Here is a 15,658-nt window from a genome sequence, read left to right as displayed (position 1 = left end):
GCTTAATTGTTTTTTTTTTAAGTTTGAGGGTCTTTTTGATGCATTTTGAAAGTTCAAGTACCCAATTGAGTGTAAAAATTGTAAGGGCTTAATTGCTTTTTTTTTTAAGATTTGAGGGCTTTTTTGATGCATTTTGAAAGTTCAAGTACCCAATTGAGTGAAACAAAAAGCAAGAGCTTAATTACTTTTCTTAATTTTTATTTCTTTTAGTGCTCAAAAGTGTACTGTTTGTCAAATCACTTAAAAATAAATAAAAAATTAACATTTATTAACTTTACTAACATGGCATTAGACCTGTCATTGGGTAGGGCCGGGCTGACTCTTAGGCCCGGGCCCGGCCCGGCCCGAAATTTTGCCCAGGCCCGGCCTGGGAAAAAATATTAAGCCCGAGCCCGGCTAGGCCCGGCCTACTTTTTAATAAACACAAAAAAATATTTTAAAAATAACAAAATAAAAAAATATTTTTAAAGTATTTTAAAATTAAAAAATAAAAATAAAAAATATATTTATTATATTCGGGTCGGGTCGGGCCGGGCCGGGCTTGGGCAAAAAAAGTTGAGTCCAAGCCCATATTTTGGGCCTATATTTTTACCCGAACCCTCCCATATTTCGGACGGGCCGTCGGGCCGGGCCGGGCCGCCCGACCCATGGACAAGTCTACATGGCATACACATGGATTGTCAAGTACATGTCACAGTAACAATTAATTACTTTTTTAAAATTATTATTTTAAATATATAAAAATTATTTTAAAATTATTAAAATTATTTAAAATATAAAAATACATTTTTAAATTTTTAATTTTAAAACATTAATTAATTGCTAGCGTGGCATACAAGTGGATTGTCATGTGGATGTTATATCAAGAAAGTTAATAGAAATTAAATTTTTATCTATTTTGATGATTTGACAAATAATATAGGTTTAAGGGCTAAATTATTTTTAATTTTATTTAATATTAAAATAATCATTTTTGTCAAATTCACGAAAGAAAAATTATTTTAAATTAAATATAAAACTAAATTAAATACAATGTGCAGAAAAAAAAAACCATAATTTCACCTAGTAATGTGGAAAAAGAAATGGAAATTTGGCGCTTCTTTTCAGCCAAAAGGGAAAAAAAAAATTTCTAGTGCAGAAAAGGGAACAAAATAAAGAAGGGGGAAAAAAAGGAAATTTCTTTTCAATAGATTTTACAAATATATCGGGTAAATCCAAAGAGCGGTACTATTAAATTTAAAGCCCCCCAAAAGAATTCAACGGCGTAATACTTAAGTTTTTTTTTTTATAAAAAAAAAAGGTAAATCAAAACCAAATTGTTGCCGTTAATTTTACCGCCATGGCAATGCGAAGACGAACCTTGCTCAAGGTCATTGTTCTCGGCGATAGCGCGTATGTCGTTCTCAATTTCAATTTCTATGGCCTTTTCTTTTTACAACTAAAACGATGAATTTTTGGATTTTTTTAAATTTGTATGATTAATGGGTTATTATCAATTTCAGGGTGGGTAAGACGTCGTTGATGAATCAGTATCCTTTCAACGGTAATTGAATTTTAATCTTCGTATAGTCCTTTTTTTTTTGTAAATTTTCTGTTCTTTTTTAGGGGTAATTTTAGATCTTAAACTTTGCATTAAGGTCGTTAATTTTTTTGTTTATTTATTTAAATGTTGATTTTATAAGTTACGTCGTTGTCAGAATTAACTTCTTGAATTTAGATATGTTCATAAGAAGTTCAGTCAGCAATATAAAGCAACAATAGGTGCTGATTTTGTCACTAAGGAACTCCAGATTGAAGATCGCCTTCTCACTCTGCAAGTAGGGTTTTAATCTTTGAGTATTTCTATACCCTTCTTAACTTAATTTTGAAGTTTCCATGGATGGTATGTTTATGTATTTTATTTTTTTTCCTTTCTTTTGTGGCATTGCATTGGATAGATATGGGATACTGCAGGGCAGGAGCGGTTTCAGAGTCTCGGCGTTGCCTTCTATAGGGGTGCAGATTGTTGTGTGCTAGTTTATGATGTTAATGTGATGAAATCATTTGATAGCCTTGATAATTGGCATGATGAGTTTCTTAAGCAGGTTTTTCTTTTCCCCATTCTCTTTTTGTTCATTTTACTTTCCTTGATCGTTTTAGTTCTTTAGTGAATTATGTTTTGGCATGTCTTGATGAATGACGCTTTTGATTTAAGGTGTTTTATGCCTCTATAACATTATCGCGATTATGATCATGTCAATAAGAATGTGCAGTGTTTTAGATTTATTGGCTTGTACAGCTTTTATTACCCCTGCCATGATAAATCTAGCATAGAGATTTTTTTGGTCAAGGAATGTTGGCAAGTAATGCATACAATTACAAGTTAACTTTGCCAACCTCACTAAATATGGAATTCATCCTGCATCACTGCAAGTTATTTATAAGCTATCAAGTAACTATTTATTTATAATTTTGAATTTCTTGTAAGGCCTGTCTCCTTCTCTTTGTCTCTTTGGCATGCATGTTCTTCATTCACATCGATGCCGACAACCATCCTTTTCTACTAGATTTTTGTTTATTTGAAACTCTATGGTTTTGTGGTTGATTTTGAGTTTGAATTTGTTCATTTTCTTTATGGCCTTAATTTCTCCAATATCATTATCTATATAGCCTACTTAAGTGATTTACTCTAGACTAGTGGATTGCTGAAGTTTGAGATACTTGCTTCAGTTTAGCCATAAATATCTTGAGAGTCCAGAAAAATGTAGAACCTGAGATGTTTATTCTTATTTTCACCTTAAATTTTCTTTACATTGTTAAGCTCGTGTTGAAGCAATCGCTTGTGGATACACTCAAAGGTTGAAACCGCTCTAATAGACTTTGCTATAGACATTCTTGCCAATCTGTTACGAAGAAGCAAATTTGTTTTGAAAATTAGTTTTCTTAGAGTAAAGGGTGGTACTTATTTGAAGCGCACATGACATGAAGTAAATTTAAAAGAAACGTGAGATTTTTCCTGTTAGGAGTGTATGCTTCCAAATTCTTTACACTGGAATTATTATTGGTTGCACAAATTCAAATATGCTATTCAACCTAGTTTTTCAGATTGTGGTTGTGGCCTCACAGATTCTTTTTGTTCACCTCCTTTTTTCTATAATTTTGACCTCACTCATGTTGTCATAACTGGTTTTATCTTTGCCTTTTCAGTTCGCCTTCATTTTGGTTCATTTCAGGATTATTAACTTTTACAATTTTTGAACAGGAAAGAAACACAGAATTTTTAATTGCTTACCCAATCTTTAGGTGGAAAATTGCCTCTTTTCAGTGGAGTGAGTGTTATAAACTGAAATGTTCATATTGGTTTTCTAATTGATATTGTTTGTTGCAATTCGGCTGTTCTATTGGTCATCAATTCCTGTTTTTCAAACATTTCTTTGTGCTGTCAACTAGTCAGAACAGTTTTGTAGAAGTATAGGTTTACTATAAACAGATCAGAAGAAGTATGTAGATAATTTTGTAATAGAATCTCCAATAAATGCTGATTCTTATGGGAATGTGAAATTTCTCTTCTTGATGCCTTGTTGCATCATGTTAGGCCTAGAAATTGGATAAAACATTTACTGCTGATGCTACAGTTAAGTGCTCAACTTGACCTACTTTCCTTGCAATGCACGTGATCTTTCCTAACAGCCAATTTAATTTCTGAGGTTGATTAGTCTTTTGTGTTTATGATTTTCATCCCTCTAAACTTTATATGAATTTCTTTGGAAGTGATTACCATCTGTTTTAAATGTTTCCATTTTCATTTCATGCCAGGCCAATCCAACAGATCCCAGGACGTTTCCCTTTATGTTGCTTGGAAACAAAATAGATATTGATGGTGGTAATAGTCGAGTGGTAAGGGTATATGGTTTTTATACGACCAAATTTTCTTTTATCCTCACACCTCAGCCTAATGGGTGGCATCTTGAGCCCATGTAGGTCTCCGAGAAGAAAGCAAAAGATTGGTGTGCTTCAAAAGGAAACATACCTTACTTTGAAACATCAGCAAAAGAAGATATCAATGTTGATGCTGCATTCCTTTCTATTGCCAAATCTGCTCTAGCAAAAGAGCGCGAGCAGGACATGTAAGTTTACCTTGAAGCATATTCTTTTTTTTTTTCAGTGAACATTGGCATATAAATTAGTATTTTTCCAGCATGGTGTTGTTGGCCCAGAAAGGAGTATGGTTTTCTTCAGCACTGCAGATTCAGACCTTCATATCTCTAGCAATTTTACGGCATAGCTGTGATCTTTATATACTTTTGTGACGTTAGCTAGTTAATAGTAGGGAAACAGAGGATATCTCCAACATTCTATTGTGAATCAGACTACATTAAGGGTGTACAAATTACGTTATCACCTAAAAATCTGTTTGGATGCTGATTGATTTGCCTTGCCATATCAAATTCATTGTGTGGAAGTGACAATATTATGTAGTTCATAATGACATGCCTCAGGTAGACCCATATTTCCTAACTTTAATGAGTTGCTCATCTGGACATGGTTCAATAATACAGTGGAAATATGTTACTATAATCCTATCTCTAAGATCAATATATATATATTTTGCTTCATTAGGAAAGATGTACTAGAGTATGTAATCAAATGATAAGGTGCTTATGGACAGAATAATGGGGTAAGTGATTGGGGAAATAACAATGAACAAAATTTGAAGGTAATAGTTTCATGAGAATCATGATGAGGTGTATTTTCTTTGGTCAAGGTTAAAAATTTTGATATTGATTCAAAGAAATGTGTCTTTAACCATATAGCTGATTTCATTATTTTCCACAGTACTCATTCAATTAAATATGACTTAATTTTACAGCCATATAGATCGTATAATAATGATCAGAGTTCTTACCTACAACCTACTTCTTCTGTTATAGTTTTCTTAATTATTTGATTGTGCGTGGATGTTCAGAAGCTTTCTTCTCATGGTGCTGTTCTACTATGCTTAATTTGGGCATATGTTATAGCTCATTGGCATATTCTTGTGTAATCGTCACAACCAATTTATTATTTATTTCTGTAGGATATAGATTTTATTTTTAAAATATTGATATCATGTCGTGAGTAATTTTTGTTTTATTGCAACTACAGGAAAACTGTTTTCTTCTTCCACTTCACCTTAATATATTTGGTGTCTGTGCACTTCATCTTAGCATAGATGTTTTCAAGTTTTTAAAGATATTTGACCAGGCTATGCAGAAAATAACTTTTTTTTCTTTGACCTATTTTCCTATTTGTGTATGAATTTAGATATTTCCAGGGCATCCCAGAGGCCGTGACAGAGACCGAGCAAAGAAGTGGTTGTGCATGTTGATTACAAGCCAAACTCTATGTTCTCTAGTTTTATCATTCTTGCCCATTTTTTGGTATACATCGCATTCTAAACTCCCATGATCAAAGCATCATTTGTCATTGCTTTGTTTTGTTTTCGGTTGGTAGAGATGAACTTTGCAGAGTTCCCGGTCATTCTTCTTACGGTAGTGTACTGATAAAATGGTTCAGATGGCATTGAAGTTAGACATGAATAAGGCATATGACAGGATTGAGTGAGATTACCTAGAAGGATTGATTAAATTATGACATATGTGATAGCGTTACATATTTGATGGTTTTTAATATCGAGTAGCATAGTAGGATTGGTCCGACCAAATCCATTGTGCTTAGGCAAGGAGATCCAGTGGCCTTATTTACTCTAAGTTGAAGACATGGATGTTGTTTGTTGGACAAACAAGTGCTTAGGAAGGCCATGCTATTTTTATTTCCACGAACGTTTAAAATAATGAATGTAGCACGTGTTGCAGCAAAGTTTAAATTTCCTGTTTTAAGTTAACTCTTGATCTTGGAGGGTCCATTTGGGTAAGATTAAAAGTAACAGGGATGATGAGGCTATTAGTTAGCTGTCGTGATATTCTATACTGTAGCGGTGGAAAATACAATAGTTCTAATGCATTGGATAACTTATTTTTATATTTTTTTATAATATTTAAGATTTGTTTTATATATTTATTTAATTAATTTAATTGATTAACTAATTATATAGTTTATAAATCTGTTTATTTTATTAAATAAATGGTGAGTATTTAGTACACGGGCAGTATATTTTTATTATTATTTCACAAGCATTCTTAAAATTTTGACATGTGTTTCTTTTTCTTTTAAATATTTTTTAATATTTTACTATATTTTTATAAGACACTTGTTAACCTCAAATTTTATTGGCAGTGTATTAAATAATTTTTCTTAAATAAATAGCTTAAAAACTTGTAAACAAAAAATTTATTGAAAATAATTAAAAGTAAAGATTAATATATTATTGGAAAGGTAATCACAAACTTTTAAAATATGAATAGTACAACGAATATAAAAATATTTAAAAATTTATAAATTGTATTGGTTATAAATGATTTAGTTTAAAATTTTCAGCATGATTAAACTTATTTTAACCAATTAATTTTAAAAAAAACTAAATCTAAATATAGAAAATTTAATATTCCAAGAATGTTATTTGCAATTTGAGTATTTGGGTCATACGAAAGTAATTTTTTAACTTTAGTTAATGAAAGGATTTCATGAAGAAAACAAAAGAATAAGATTTATTTGGTTAAAAAAGTATAACAGCTTATTTGAATAGAATGTACTTAGTTTAATGGCTTTTTGAGTAAATTAGTCAAAATAATTTAACCAAATAAAATGTAAAAGAAATAACTTTAAAATAATTTTAAGAAAAAATGAATAAAATTAAAATGGTTAAAGATTGCAAAAGTGGCAAAAGGTTTGCTGATTGTTTTTTTCCGGAAAAGTGACTTTAGTCTGCACGGCAGCTGTGGGGCGGGTTTGGTCTGTTTTACTATTAAAAAAATTAAAATATATATAAAAATAGTTTTATATTAATATTTATTTATAGTTATAATTAAATTTAAATAAAAAGTTTTTAATTATTTTTTAACAATGAAATAGACCATTTGAATAGGTTGGTTCCGTCTTGGAAAATTTTTGGAACCAAATCTAAAAAAGTTTTGACTTTTAATATTCTAAATCTTTATAATTTTTGAAGGATTAAAGTAAAATTTTATAATTTTAGGGAGTCAAAATGTAATTTTACCTATACTAAATTAAAATTTAAAAAATTTTTAAAGGGCCTAAATAATAATTTTTATTTTAGGGAGTTGGGCCCCTGGCAGCCCCCGTAAATTCGTCTCTGCATCCAAACTAGATTGTTAATGAAATTTTATTTCTCAAGAATATTTCATGTCTGAATTTGAAATTAAACGTCAACTGATAATTTGAATCGATACGAATCTTTACCTTTACCTTAATTTAGTTTAGATCATTTTGAGTTTAAAATTTTTAAAATTTAGGTCACTCCGAGTTAAATCATTTCGATTTTAAAATCAATTAAGGCATTAAATACTTTGGATTTGAATCGTTTCTAAATTATTTAAGTTTGAATTCAATTAAATTAGAATTTGATTTGATTTTTGACTCACCAACCTGATCCTAATTTTAGACAAACTCGGAATTCATAAGGCTTGGGTCCCAATGGAATGAATGCTTCTATATTACTTACATTTGATGCTATTGAGAAATGAGAGTAAAATCAATCAATAACATAATAATATAGATTTATTGGCTTTGGTTAATTTGGTCACACAAAGAGAGGTGCCAACAACTTAACCCAAAATTAACCAAAGAAGATTTTAGTTGGGGTCTCAAATAGTGTGGGGAAACGCCCCCACCATAATTCCACACTCGTCTATAAATAATGCATGCTCTAATGTCTCACAGCAAATTACCAATCCAAGTCCTATAAATATTACCACCCTCCAGTACTATGATAACAAAGATAAAAAGGTTTTCATATGTTGCCTTAAGTGCGGTACTGTCACTCATGGTGGTGGCGGCCGCAGCGTTTTCGGGTGAAACACGGTGGGCAGAGGCGGCAGTGACATGTAACCCCATAGAGCTCAGCCCATGCTTGGCGGCGGTCATGTCGTCCACGCCTCCATCTGAAACCTGTTGCAGCAGGCTGAGGGAGCAGACGCCATGCTTTTGTGGGTACCTTAACGACCCATCTTTAAGACAATTTGCTGATAACCCCATCATTAGAACTGTTGGGAACGCTTGTGGAGTTGCATATCCTCAGTGCTAAAACCTCTTCATTACAATACTATACATACATGCATACATACATAGGGCAGCATATAGGGCTGTTTCTGCTGTCAACTATATACTGATCTGAATAAATGAATAATGATGATGAGATGTGGGATAATATTATTTTGTTTATCAATTAGTACATTACCCAAGTGAGTGATTGTTTATATTTTTATAAATATTTGAGTTGAAAAGTTATAAAACAAAACTCGTTTTATTAAAATAAATCCCAAAATCCAACACTAATATATATGAAAAGATCAATGATATTTAAAAAACACAAAGATCGAAGATTTTTGAAAGAAAAAGATTGAAGATCAAATTGAATCTAACCAAATTATTTTAAATAGTTTTAATAAAAACTAAAAACCTAATTGAATTGAACCAAATTTACACCTAAGGGTCTTGTTCAGAAATATTGTAATGAAAAGATCATAGAAGTTTGTCATTAGGTATTTGACCAAATAAGATCGTCCGATCCCTGTAGAACTTATCACTAAAATACTACGAAAAGGGTTTTCACGATAGGGGAAATGAAAATCATTAGTCCCACGTGAAGTTTGTAAATAAGTGATTGTCTAAAAATGAGTAAGAAATATTTGCCTACTAAATAGGATGTATTAAACTTATAACTTAGATGCTTTTTATGAACGTTAATTAAGTATAGTAAGTAAAATGGAGAGGATATTTGACTTTAAAGTTGTAGATTAATTGTGAGATGGTGAGTTACTGCACATATAGTAAGTCGTAGGGTTCGGTTATATGCAAAGTTTTTGAAATCAGGTTAATGGTCAAACCGGTCATACCATTAATTTTTGATTTATCTGGTTCAAATCAATAGATTATTAAAATTCATAAGAATTAAAAATATTTAAAAAAATATAAAATTTGATTCAATCATCAGTTCAATTAAGTTTTAACTCGATTCAATCGATTTACGAGTTAGTTAATTTTTTTACCTTAATTCTAATTCAATCTATTCGTCACCCAATTTGATTTTGAAAATGAGCGTTGTCGTGGAACTTGGCTAGCCCAAGAGCTCGACAAGATTGTTTGGCTTTTTATGAAGAACATGGCATGTTGCTAACACGAATGCCCCCTACTACTTATGACCAACACACAAGGGAGTGTGTCCAAGTGATTCCAACATGGCAATATACATGTGAAAGCTCGTCAAAAAGTACATATAAAATATCAACGTAATCAAAGCATGATCAACACACATTTCAACATACCTGAATTTTCGATGATTTTTTTTCTCCAAATCAACAATAACAAACAAAAACCGAAAAAACCAAATATTCAAAAAGATTGATGGACCAAACTGAAAAAGAAAAAAAAAAGAGGGGACACAAATACATCCTAAGACAAAAGCAAAAAGAAAAAAGAAAATAAATCATTTGATAAAGAATTTCAAATCTTTTAAGCAAATTCTTGATTATAAATAGAGTTGCTCATGGGCCAAGTTGTGTCAAGTGTAAGTATGATATTAACATATTTTATATTTGTTCAAGCCTGACTCGACCTAAAATATGGATCTAAAATTTTACTCAAACCCATCCATATTTGCAAAAGGCTAACACCAGCTCATTTTAGACCCGTCCATATTATTTTAATTTTTTTAAAAATATTTATATTATATTATTTTAATATTTAATAATTTTATTTTTTATTTATTGAAATTTTTTATATAATCAACTTAACATTATTTTAAAGTTTACATTAAAGTAGTATTATATATTTTGTATAAGTTTATTTTTTAATTTGTTCTAAATTACATAATATAAAACATTATAAACTTAAAAACGGGTCGGGCCTTGAATGTAATCCAAAGCTCGGCCTATATTTTAAACGGGTTTAATTATTTTATCCAAACCCTTCCAAGTTTCATGCGAATTTTCGAATGTGGGTGAATAACCCGACCATAAAAACCGGACTAATTATAAATAAAGAAAATAGGTATCGATTTTTTTAAATATGGCTCTTTTATAATAGTCGACGCCAAATGTAATTATGAAATATTGGAAAGTAAAATGAGACAGAGTGCGTTACGGCAGGCATGTGGGTAAGAAGGGAGGGAAGCATGGCCTGTTTTTGCATGTCTGCTCTTTTGTTCTATCCTTGGGCCTACTTCCATTACATGCATGCATGTTATGGGGATGGAAGGATATCTCTTTGACTTCCTATCCCCTCTTCTATCCTATATTCTTTAGTATTAAAGATTTTGACTGTGTGATCCTCTCAATTCGCAACTACTACTTTTTTCTGACGTTTTCTTTTTTTAGTAACAATCTTTTACACCCCACCATAATGATTTGAGCAGACACTTTTCTAGCGTTTTCATTATTATTAGTAACAATCTGTTATACCCCACCATGATGTTATGAGCAGTTAAGACTTTCGAATAATATGAATAAACCCTTCACAATAATCTTTTTGTAGGAGCTCTTTTAACTTATAATTTATTTGATTAGGTATATCTGTTAATTATCTTATCAAGTTTCAACTATCGTGTCACATTTGATATTATTCAAGATACATTATAACATCACTTTATTTAAATCTATGACATCCTCTAACCCGCGAACCCGTCAATAACAATTTAACACATAATATCAAAATAGAAGACGCAAGTATATAGGGCCTGAAATCTAAGAAGAGACCTAAGCAATCAAGAAGCCTTTCTCTCTCCTATCCAATCCTAGGTCTCTCTCTCCCTCAACTTCTCCTTATTACTCTAACCACACTATCTAATGACTTTCTGCCTTGTCCTAAACAAGAAGAATCACTCGTCTCAACTACTTATCTATTCATGTATCAACAAAATCGTATTCACTCAATGGTTCAATATCTCATGCATTTTAACGACCTACAATATTTGAACCTTGTACTTCAAAATTCAATTTCAATTTAAAGTTTAGTGAAGCATGATCCATTAGATGGAAAGGGAAAAAAGGAGAATTAAGATAGCAAAATCAAGAGAATTGATGTTCCTAAAACTGTACATCAGACTCCTCAACACCATCATTCAGATCCAACAATATCTCCACACACACTCTCTTTTTCTCATTGTTTTTAGATGTTCTTGGAATTTAAAAATGACAATACACAAGAAAAAGACAATTTTTAACTTTGATTTGATGACTGCTTTATTAGAGGTTGAGAAGTCTTTCCCCATTCTTCAGGTTGGGTTTTAACCTCCATTAACAACGCCACTACTTCCTTCATTGTTGGGCGTTCTGCTGGTGAAGAATTCACACAAAACATTGCAATCCCAAGTGTTTGCAGCATTTCCTGAACCAGTTGGTCCGGCATTCCTCGAAGCTTAGCATCCAGAATCGATGCCGCCGGTTCGAAGCTGCCCATTTTCTTTTTCACCCACTCCACTATGTGCACTCCATCTCCTACTTGTGATTCCACTGCACTTCGTCCACTTAGTATCTCCAGAAGAACCACCCCATAACTGTACACATCACTTTTCTCTGTTATGTTCATTGTGTATCCATATTCTGCATCCAAAACAATACTTCGTAAGTTGATGTTACGGTCCTAATGAAGAGCCATGAATCCTGAATCAACTATGTACTAATCCTATGAAGTTAAATAGGGCGGAAGTAGGGAACTTACCTGGTGCAATATAACCATAAGAGCCGGCGACTCTGGACATTGCATGGTGATAATTTGGAGAATTCATCAGTTTCGCCAACCCGAAATCCGCTAAATAAGCCTCAAACTTGGAATCTAGGAGTATGTTATTGCATTTCACATCTCTGTGAAGAATTGCCGGTTTACAATCATGGTGAAGATAAGCTAAGCCTTGAGCTGATCCTACAGCTATCTTGTACCTTACTTCCCAACTCAAGTTTCGATTGCCTCGCAAAAGCTGTTGTAAATTACCATTCGGGATGTAGTTGTATAAGAGGAGCTTAACACTTTTGTTGGAACAATAACCTAAGAGCTTCACAATGTTCCTATGGCGAATGTGTCCTAGAATCTGAATTTCTGCTGCAAATGAGTCCACGGTTGGCTCTTCGTCGTCCTTTGTTCTCCAAAGCTTTTTCACTGCAATCAATTCCCCATTTGGCATTTCTGCTTTGTAGACGATCCCGGAACAGCCTTTTCCAATCACATTCTCATCTTTTAGACAGTCCAAGATGTTATCAATGGTGAAATTGAGCCTTTGGAATGGAATGAAAGTCCATGGATATGAGAAGTCTTCAGCTCCTGGTGAAGATGATGAAGCTCCTGCTGATTTCTCCATCATGTACCTATGGTTCCTTGTAACTAAATACCATGAAGCAAGGACTGCAATGGTAACTGATGCAAGGATCACTGAGACTAAAGCAACTGTTTTGGCTGATCTTAATCGGGTTTTTCGCATTAGGCTCGATGAACAAGTGGACCCATCGACGGATTCACATAGATTCAGGTTTTGCAGATAAGAATTGTAGGAAAGAGTCCTAAAGAAAGGTGTTACAGGTATAGGACCTGAGAAATTATTGAATGAGATATTCAAAAAAGTGAGACTAGTAAGGGAACCTAATACCTTGATTCTTCCATGTAACATGTTATGAGACAGATCAAGTGACTGTAACTGTCTCAAACCAGACATTGATTCCGGTATTTCACCGGTAAACATATTGGAACTCAAATCCAAACTGATTGTTAAACTTGTTATATAACCAATCTCAGATGGAATTTCACCAGAGAGTCTATTGTAGCTTAAATCAAGCAGAGTAAGTTTCTGCAGATTCTGAAACGATTTCGGGATAGACCCTGTTAATAAATTGCTGTTGAGAATCAGCTTGTTCAAGTAACTAAAATTACCGAAACTCAACGGAATTGCTCCAGTGAAGCTGTTTCGACTAAGATCAAGCTGCTCTAAATTCACAAGCTCCCCAAGCTGAGATGGGATTTCTCCATTAATGTGGTTGTTGTGAACATCCAATAGCTCAAGAACTGTGATGTTGGCAATCTCAGAAGGAAGACTACCTGTGAAATGATTCATATATAAGTCGAGGAACACTAAGTTCTGCAGTTGGCCGATCTCCTTCGGAATCTGCCCTGAAAGCCGGTTTTCTCCAAGCCTTAACCTCACCAGTGACTGGCAATTTGAAACACTTCTCGGCAACTTCCCTGATAAAGAGTTTCCAAGAAGCAAAAGCTTGCTGAGCTTCTTCAAACTGAAAATGTCTTCAGGTATTGAACCAGTAAGCTTGTTCCTGGAAAGATCAATGGAGTAAAGTTCAGTGCAGTTCCCAAAAGAAGATGGGATTGTTCCTGAAACTGAATTGCCCCACAAGAAGAAACTCTGCAATTGTTTCAAGTTACCAATCTGCCATGGAATTGCACCAGATAATTTATTCTTGTCGAGTTGAAGTGTAGTCAAACTCGAACAGTTGCTTATCTCCCAAGGAATCAACCCAATTAAGGAATTATCAGACAAGTGAAGCTGCTCAAGAACACCAAGCTTTCCAATATCACTAGGTATTTTGCCAGAAAGATCATTAGCTGAAGCATCAAGCACAACAAGTGATGAACAGTTGGATATCTCAGCTGGGATTGAACCTGTCAATGCGTTACCCCATAAAAGCAAGCTAGTAACCTTTTGAAGCTTGCCCAACTGAGGTGGAATAGAACCAGTCAGCTTGTTCATATGTAAATACAGATTCCTCAACTCTGAACATAATCCCAGTTCAGGTGGTATCGAACCAGATACCTCAGTATCATAAAGAGACAGTGTTTGAAGGTTGATCAAGTTACCAAATGTTGATGGAATGGAACCAGAAAGTCCAGTGGCGGCTGCCCCAAATGTGGTCAGATTGGTAAGTAAGCCTAACTGTGTAGGGATTTCTCCTGTTAGATCAGGATTGCCGCCAATTCTAAACTGTTGGAGAGAAACCAATGAACCCATTTGAGATGGTATTGAGCCATTGAGGAGATTATCTTGTAGACAAAGAACTTGTAATGAAGTGAGGTTACCTAGCTGTGGAGGAATCCCTCCACTTAATCCATTTGAATTCAAGAAAAGGAACTGTAGTAAGGAAAGCTGACCGAGCTCCTGAGGAATGGAACCTGTGAGAGAGTTAGAGGAAAGGTCTAAAAGGCGAAGGTGAACTAGTTTGCCAAAAGAAGGAGGGATTGAGCCTGAAATATTGGTGGATGAGAGATTGAGAAGTTGCAGGGAAGAAAGAGAGGAAAGCTGTGAGGGCAAAGAAGAGATATTGAGGAATATGTTGGGCAGTGAGAGGGAGATAACTCTATTTTGTGGAGAACACGTTATCCCTTGCCATAAACATGGGGTTGAGCTCTTTGGGTTCCATGAAGAGAGCACTGGTGAAGAAGCTTTTGCAGATGGGTCAGCAGCTGATAAAAGAGAAAGAAGAGCCTCTCCATCAGGTGACAATGAGGTGACCAAGAGTGTTCTAAAAACAAACAGATAGAAGAACAAGAAATGGGTCCCTGCAAACAGGGTAGGCATTGCCATTTGAAGGTCTGAAAATGGCCTGAACCCAAGGTGGGGAAGACTAAGATCAAACAGGTTGAAACTTGAAAGAAAGAAAGAAAGGGTTTGTTGAGACTTTCAATGGAAACTGTGAAAAGCCACACTTCCAGGAGACAACATGCATGTGAGAGAGAAGGTTTCAACTTTCAATGGAGGTTTGTGTGAGGCTTGCTTACACTTTACACCAAACTGTTGAATATTTCTTTTAGTTTGATGAAACCATGCATGTGAACATCAAGGAAAAAGATAAATGGTGAAGAAATAAAATTTATGACAGATGGTGAAAAGCTTTTTTTAAGGCTGAGGCCATGCACTGTGAGCGGTGGCAGTTATGGTGGTGGTGAGTTTTTCACAGTTAAAGCTTTGAGTGTATTGCTTTTTTTTTTTTTGGGGGGGGGGGGTTCAAATGCTTTGAGGGTAATGCTTACAACTTAGAACATTGAAAGACTCCATTGTTCAGCTGCAAATGCTTATTTTAATGAAGCTTAGAATTATTTTAAATTAAGTAATCAAATTCGATAATAATAATATGAAGCTATTATGTGCCGAATGGGGGGCAGACCGCAGTGCTACTGTTGACCACTTTGCAGTAAATGTTTGAAGCATCTTTTGTTTCCTTCATCCCCGTCCGTACACGTGTCATATCCCATTTAGATGGGACCCTATACTGTGGGCCCAGCTGATGAGTGGCCGAATCCAACGGTTGAGCCTTAAACGCTAATGTTGTTGGCTAATGGTGACATACTTAATCTTGCAATTTCTTTTTTTATTTTCTATGTATATTTTATAATTCTCTTACTGTTGATTTTAATAATGTGATTTTTAATATTTTAATTTAAGACTGGTTTGATAAATTCAAATTTTAAGTATTGTGTTGAAAATTTAAGTATAAAATTAAGTTATAATATTTGTTTGATGCATTACTTAAAAATAATGTAATTAAATTATTTGATAAATATAGATTTT

General features: G+C 33.7%; 3 protein-coding genes across 4 annotated transcripts; 2 read left to right on the top strand and 1 right to left on the bottom strand.

The window, feature by feature from the left end:
* Positions 1-1,076: 1,076 nt before the first annotated feature.
* Positions 1,077-6,033, top strand: LOC105770266 (ras-related protein Rab7). 2 transcript variants are annotated; one of them, XM_052630723.1, is made up of 7 exons: positions 1,077-1,392; positions 1,503-1,529; positions 1,718-1,817; positions 1,938-2,084; positions 3,796-3,876; positions 3,961-4,106; positions 4,178-4,465. In XM_052630723.1, the coding sequence occupies exons 1-7, from the start codon at positions 1,340-1,342 to the stop codon at positions 4,287-4,289; spliced, it is 666 nt and encodes a 221-aa protein (XP_052486683.1). In that variant the 5' UTR covers positions 1,077-1,339; the 3' UTR covers positions 4,290-4,465. The 2 variants fall into 2 exon arrangements, with proteins under 2 accessions (XP_052486683.1, XP_012446845.1); XM_012591391.2 differs by lacking the exon at positions 4,178-4,465 and adding an exon at positions 5,284-6,033 and having other exon boundaries at positions 1,092-1,392.
* A 1,797-nt stretch (positions 6,034-7,830) lies between these two features.
* LOC128041194 (non-specific lipid-transfer protein 2-like) lies at positions 7,831-8,296 on the top strand. Its single transcript, XM_052630618.1, has one exon. It carries the CDS (start codon positions 7,865-7,867, stop codon positions 8,180-8,182), a length of 318 nt encoding a protein of 105 aa, XP_052486578.1. The 5' UTR covers positions 7,831-7,864; the 3' UTR covers positions 8,183-8,296.
* A 2,893-nt stretch (positions 8,297-11,189) lies between these two features.
* Positions 11,190-15,047, bottom strand: LOC105770263 (LRR receptor-like serine/threonine-protein kinase RGI5). The gene is made up of 2 exons (XM_012591388.2): positions 11,815-15,047; positions 11,190-11,696 (listed from the first exon to the last, which is right to left on the bottom strand). Exons 1-2 carry the CDS (start codon positions 14,672-14,674, stop codon positions 11,314-11,316), a joined length of 3,243 nt encoding a protein of 1,080 aa, XP_012446842.1. The 5' UTR covers positions 14,675-15,047; the 3' UTR covers positions 11,190-11,313.
* Positions 15,048-15,658: the final 611 nt, after the last annotated feature.

The sequence above is a fragment of the Gossypium raimondii genome, chromosome 5, assembly GCF_025698545.1.
Source record: "Gossypium raimondii isolate GPD5lz chromosome 5, ASM2569854v1, whole genome shotgun sequence".
Lineage (NCBI taxonomy): Eukaryota > Viridiplantae > Streptophyta > Magnoliopsida > Malvales > Malvaceae > Gossypium > Gossypium raimondii.
Note: the sequence above shows the minus strand (reverse complement) of the source record. Positions and strands in the feature narration are given on the sequence as shown.

Coding starts and splice junctions, on each gene's coding strand:
- LOC105770263 (XM_012591388.2), bottom strand. CDS start 14,674: ATGGCAATGCCTACCCTGTTTGCAGGGACCCATTTCTTGTTCTTCTAT. Junction 11,697..11,814: donor TTATGGTTATATTGCACCAG/GTAAGTTCCCTA, acceptor TTTTGGATGCAG/AATATGGATACACAATGAAC.
- LOC128041194 (XM_052630618.1), top strand. CDS start 7,865: ATGATAACAAAGATAAAAAGGTTTTCATATGTTGCCTTAAGTGCGGTA.
- LOC105770266 (XM_052630723.1), top strand. CDS start 1,340: ATGGCAATGCGAAGACGAACCTTGCTCAAGGTCATTGTTCTCGGCGAT. Junction 1,818..1,937: donor ATCGCCTTCTCACTCTGCAA/GTAGGGTTTTAA, acceptor TGCATTGGATAG/ATATGGGATACTGCAGGGCA. Junction 3,877..3,960: donor ATGGTGGTAATAGTCGAGTG/GTAAGGGTATAT, acceptor GAGCCCATGTAG/GTCTCCGAGAAGAAAGCAAA.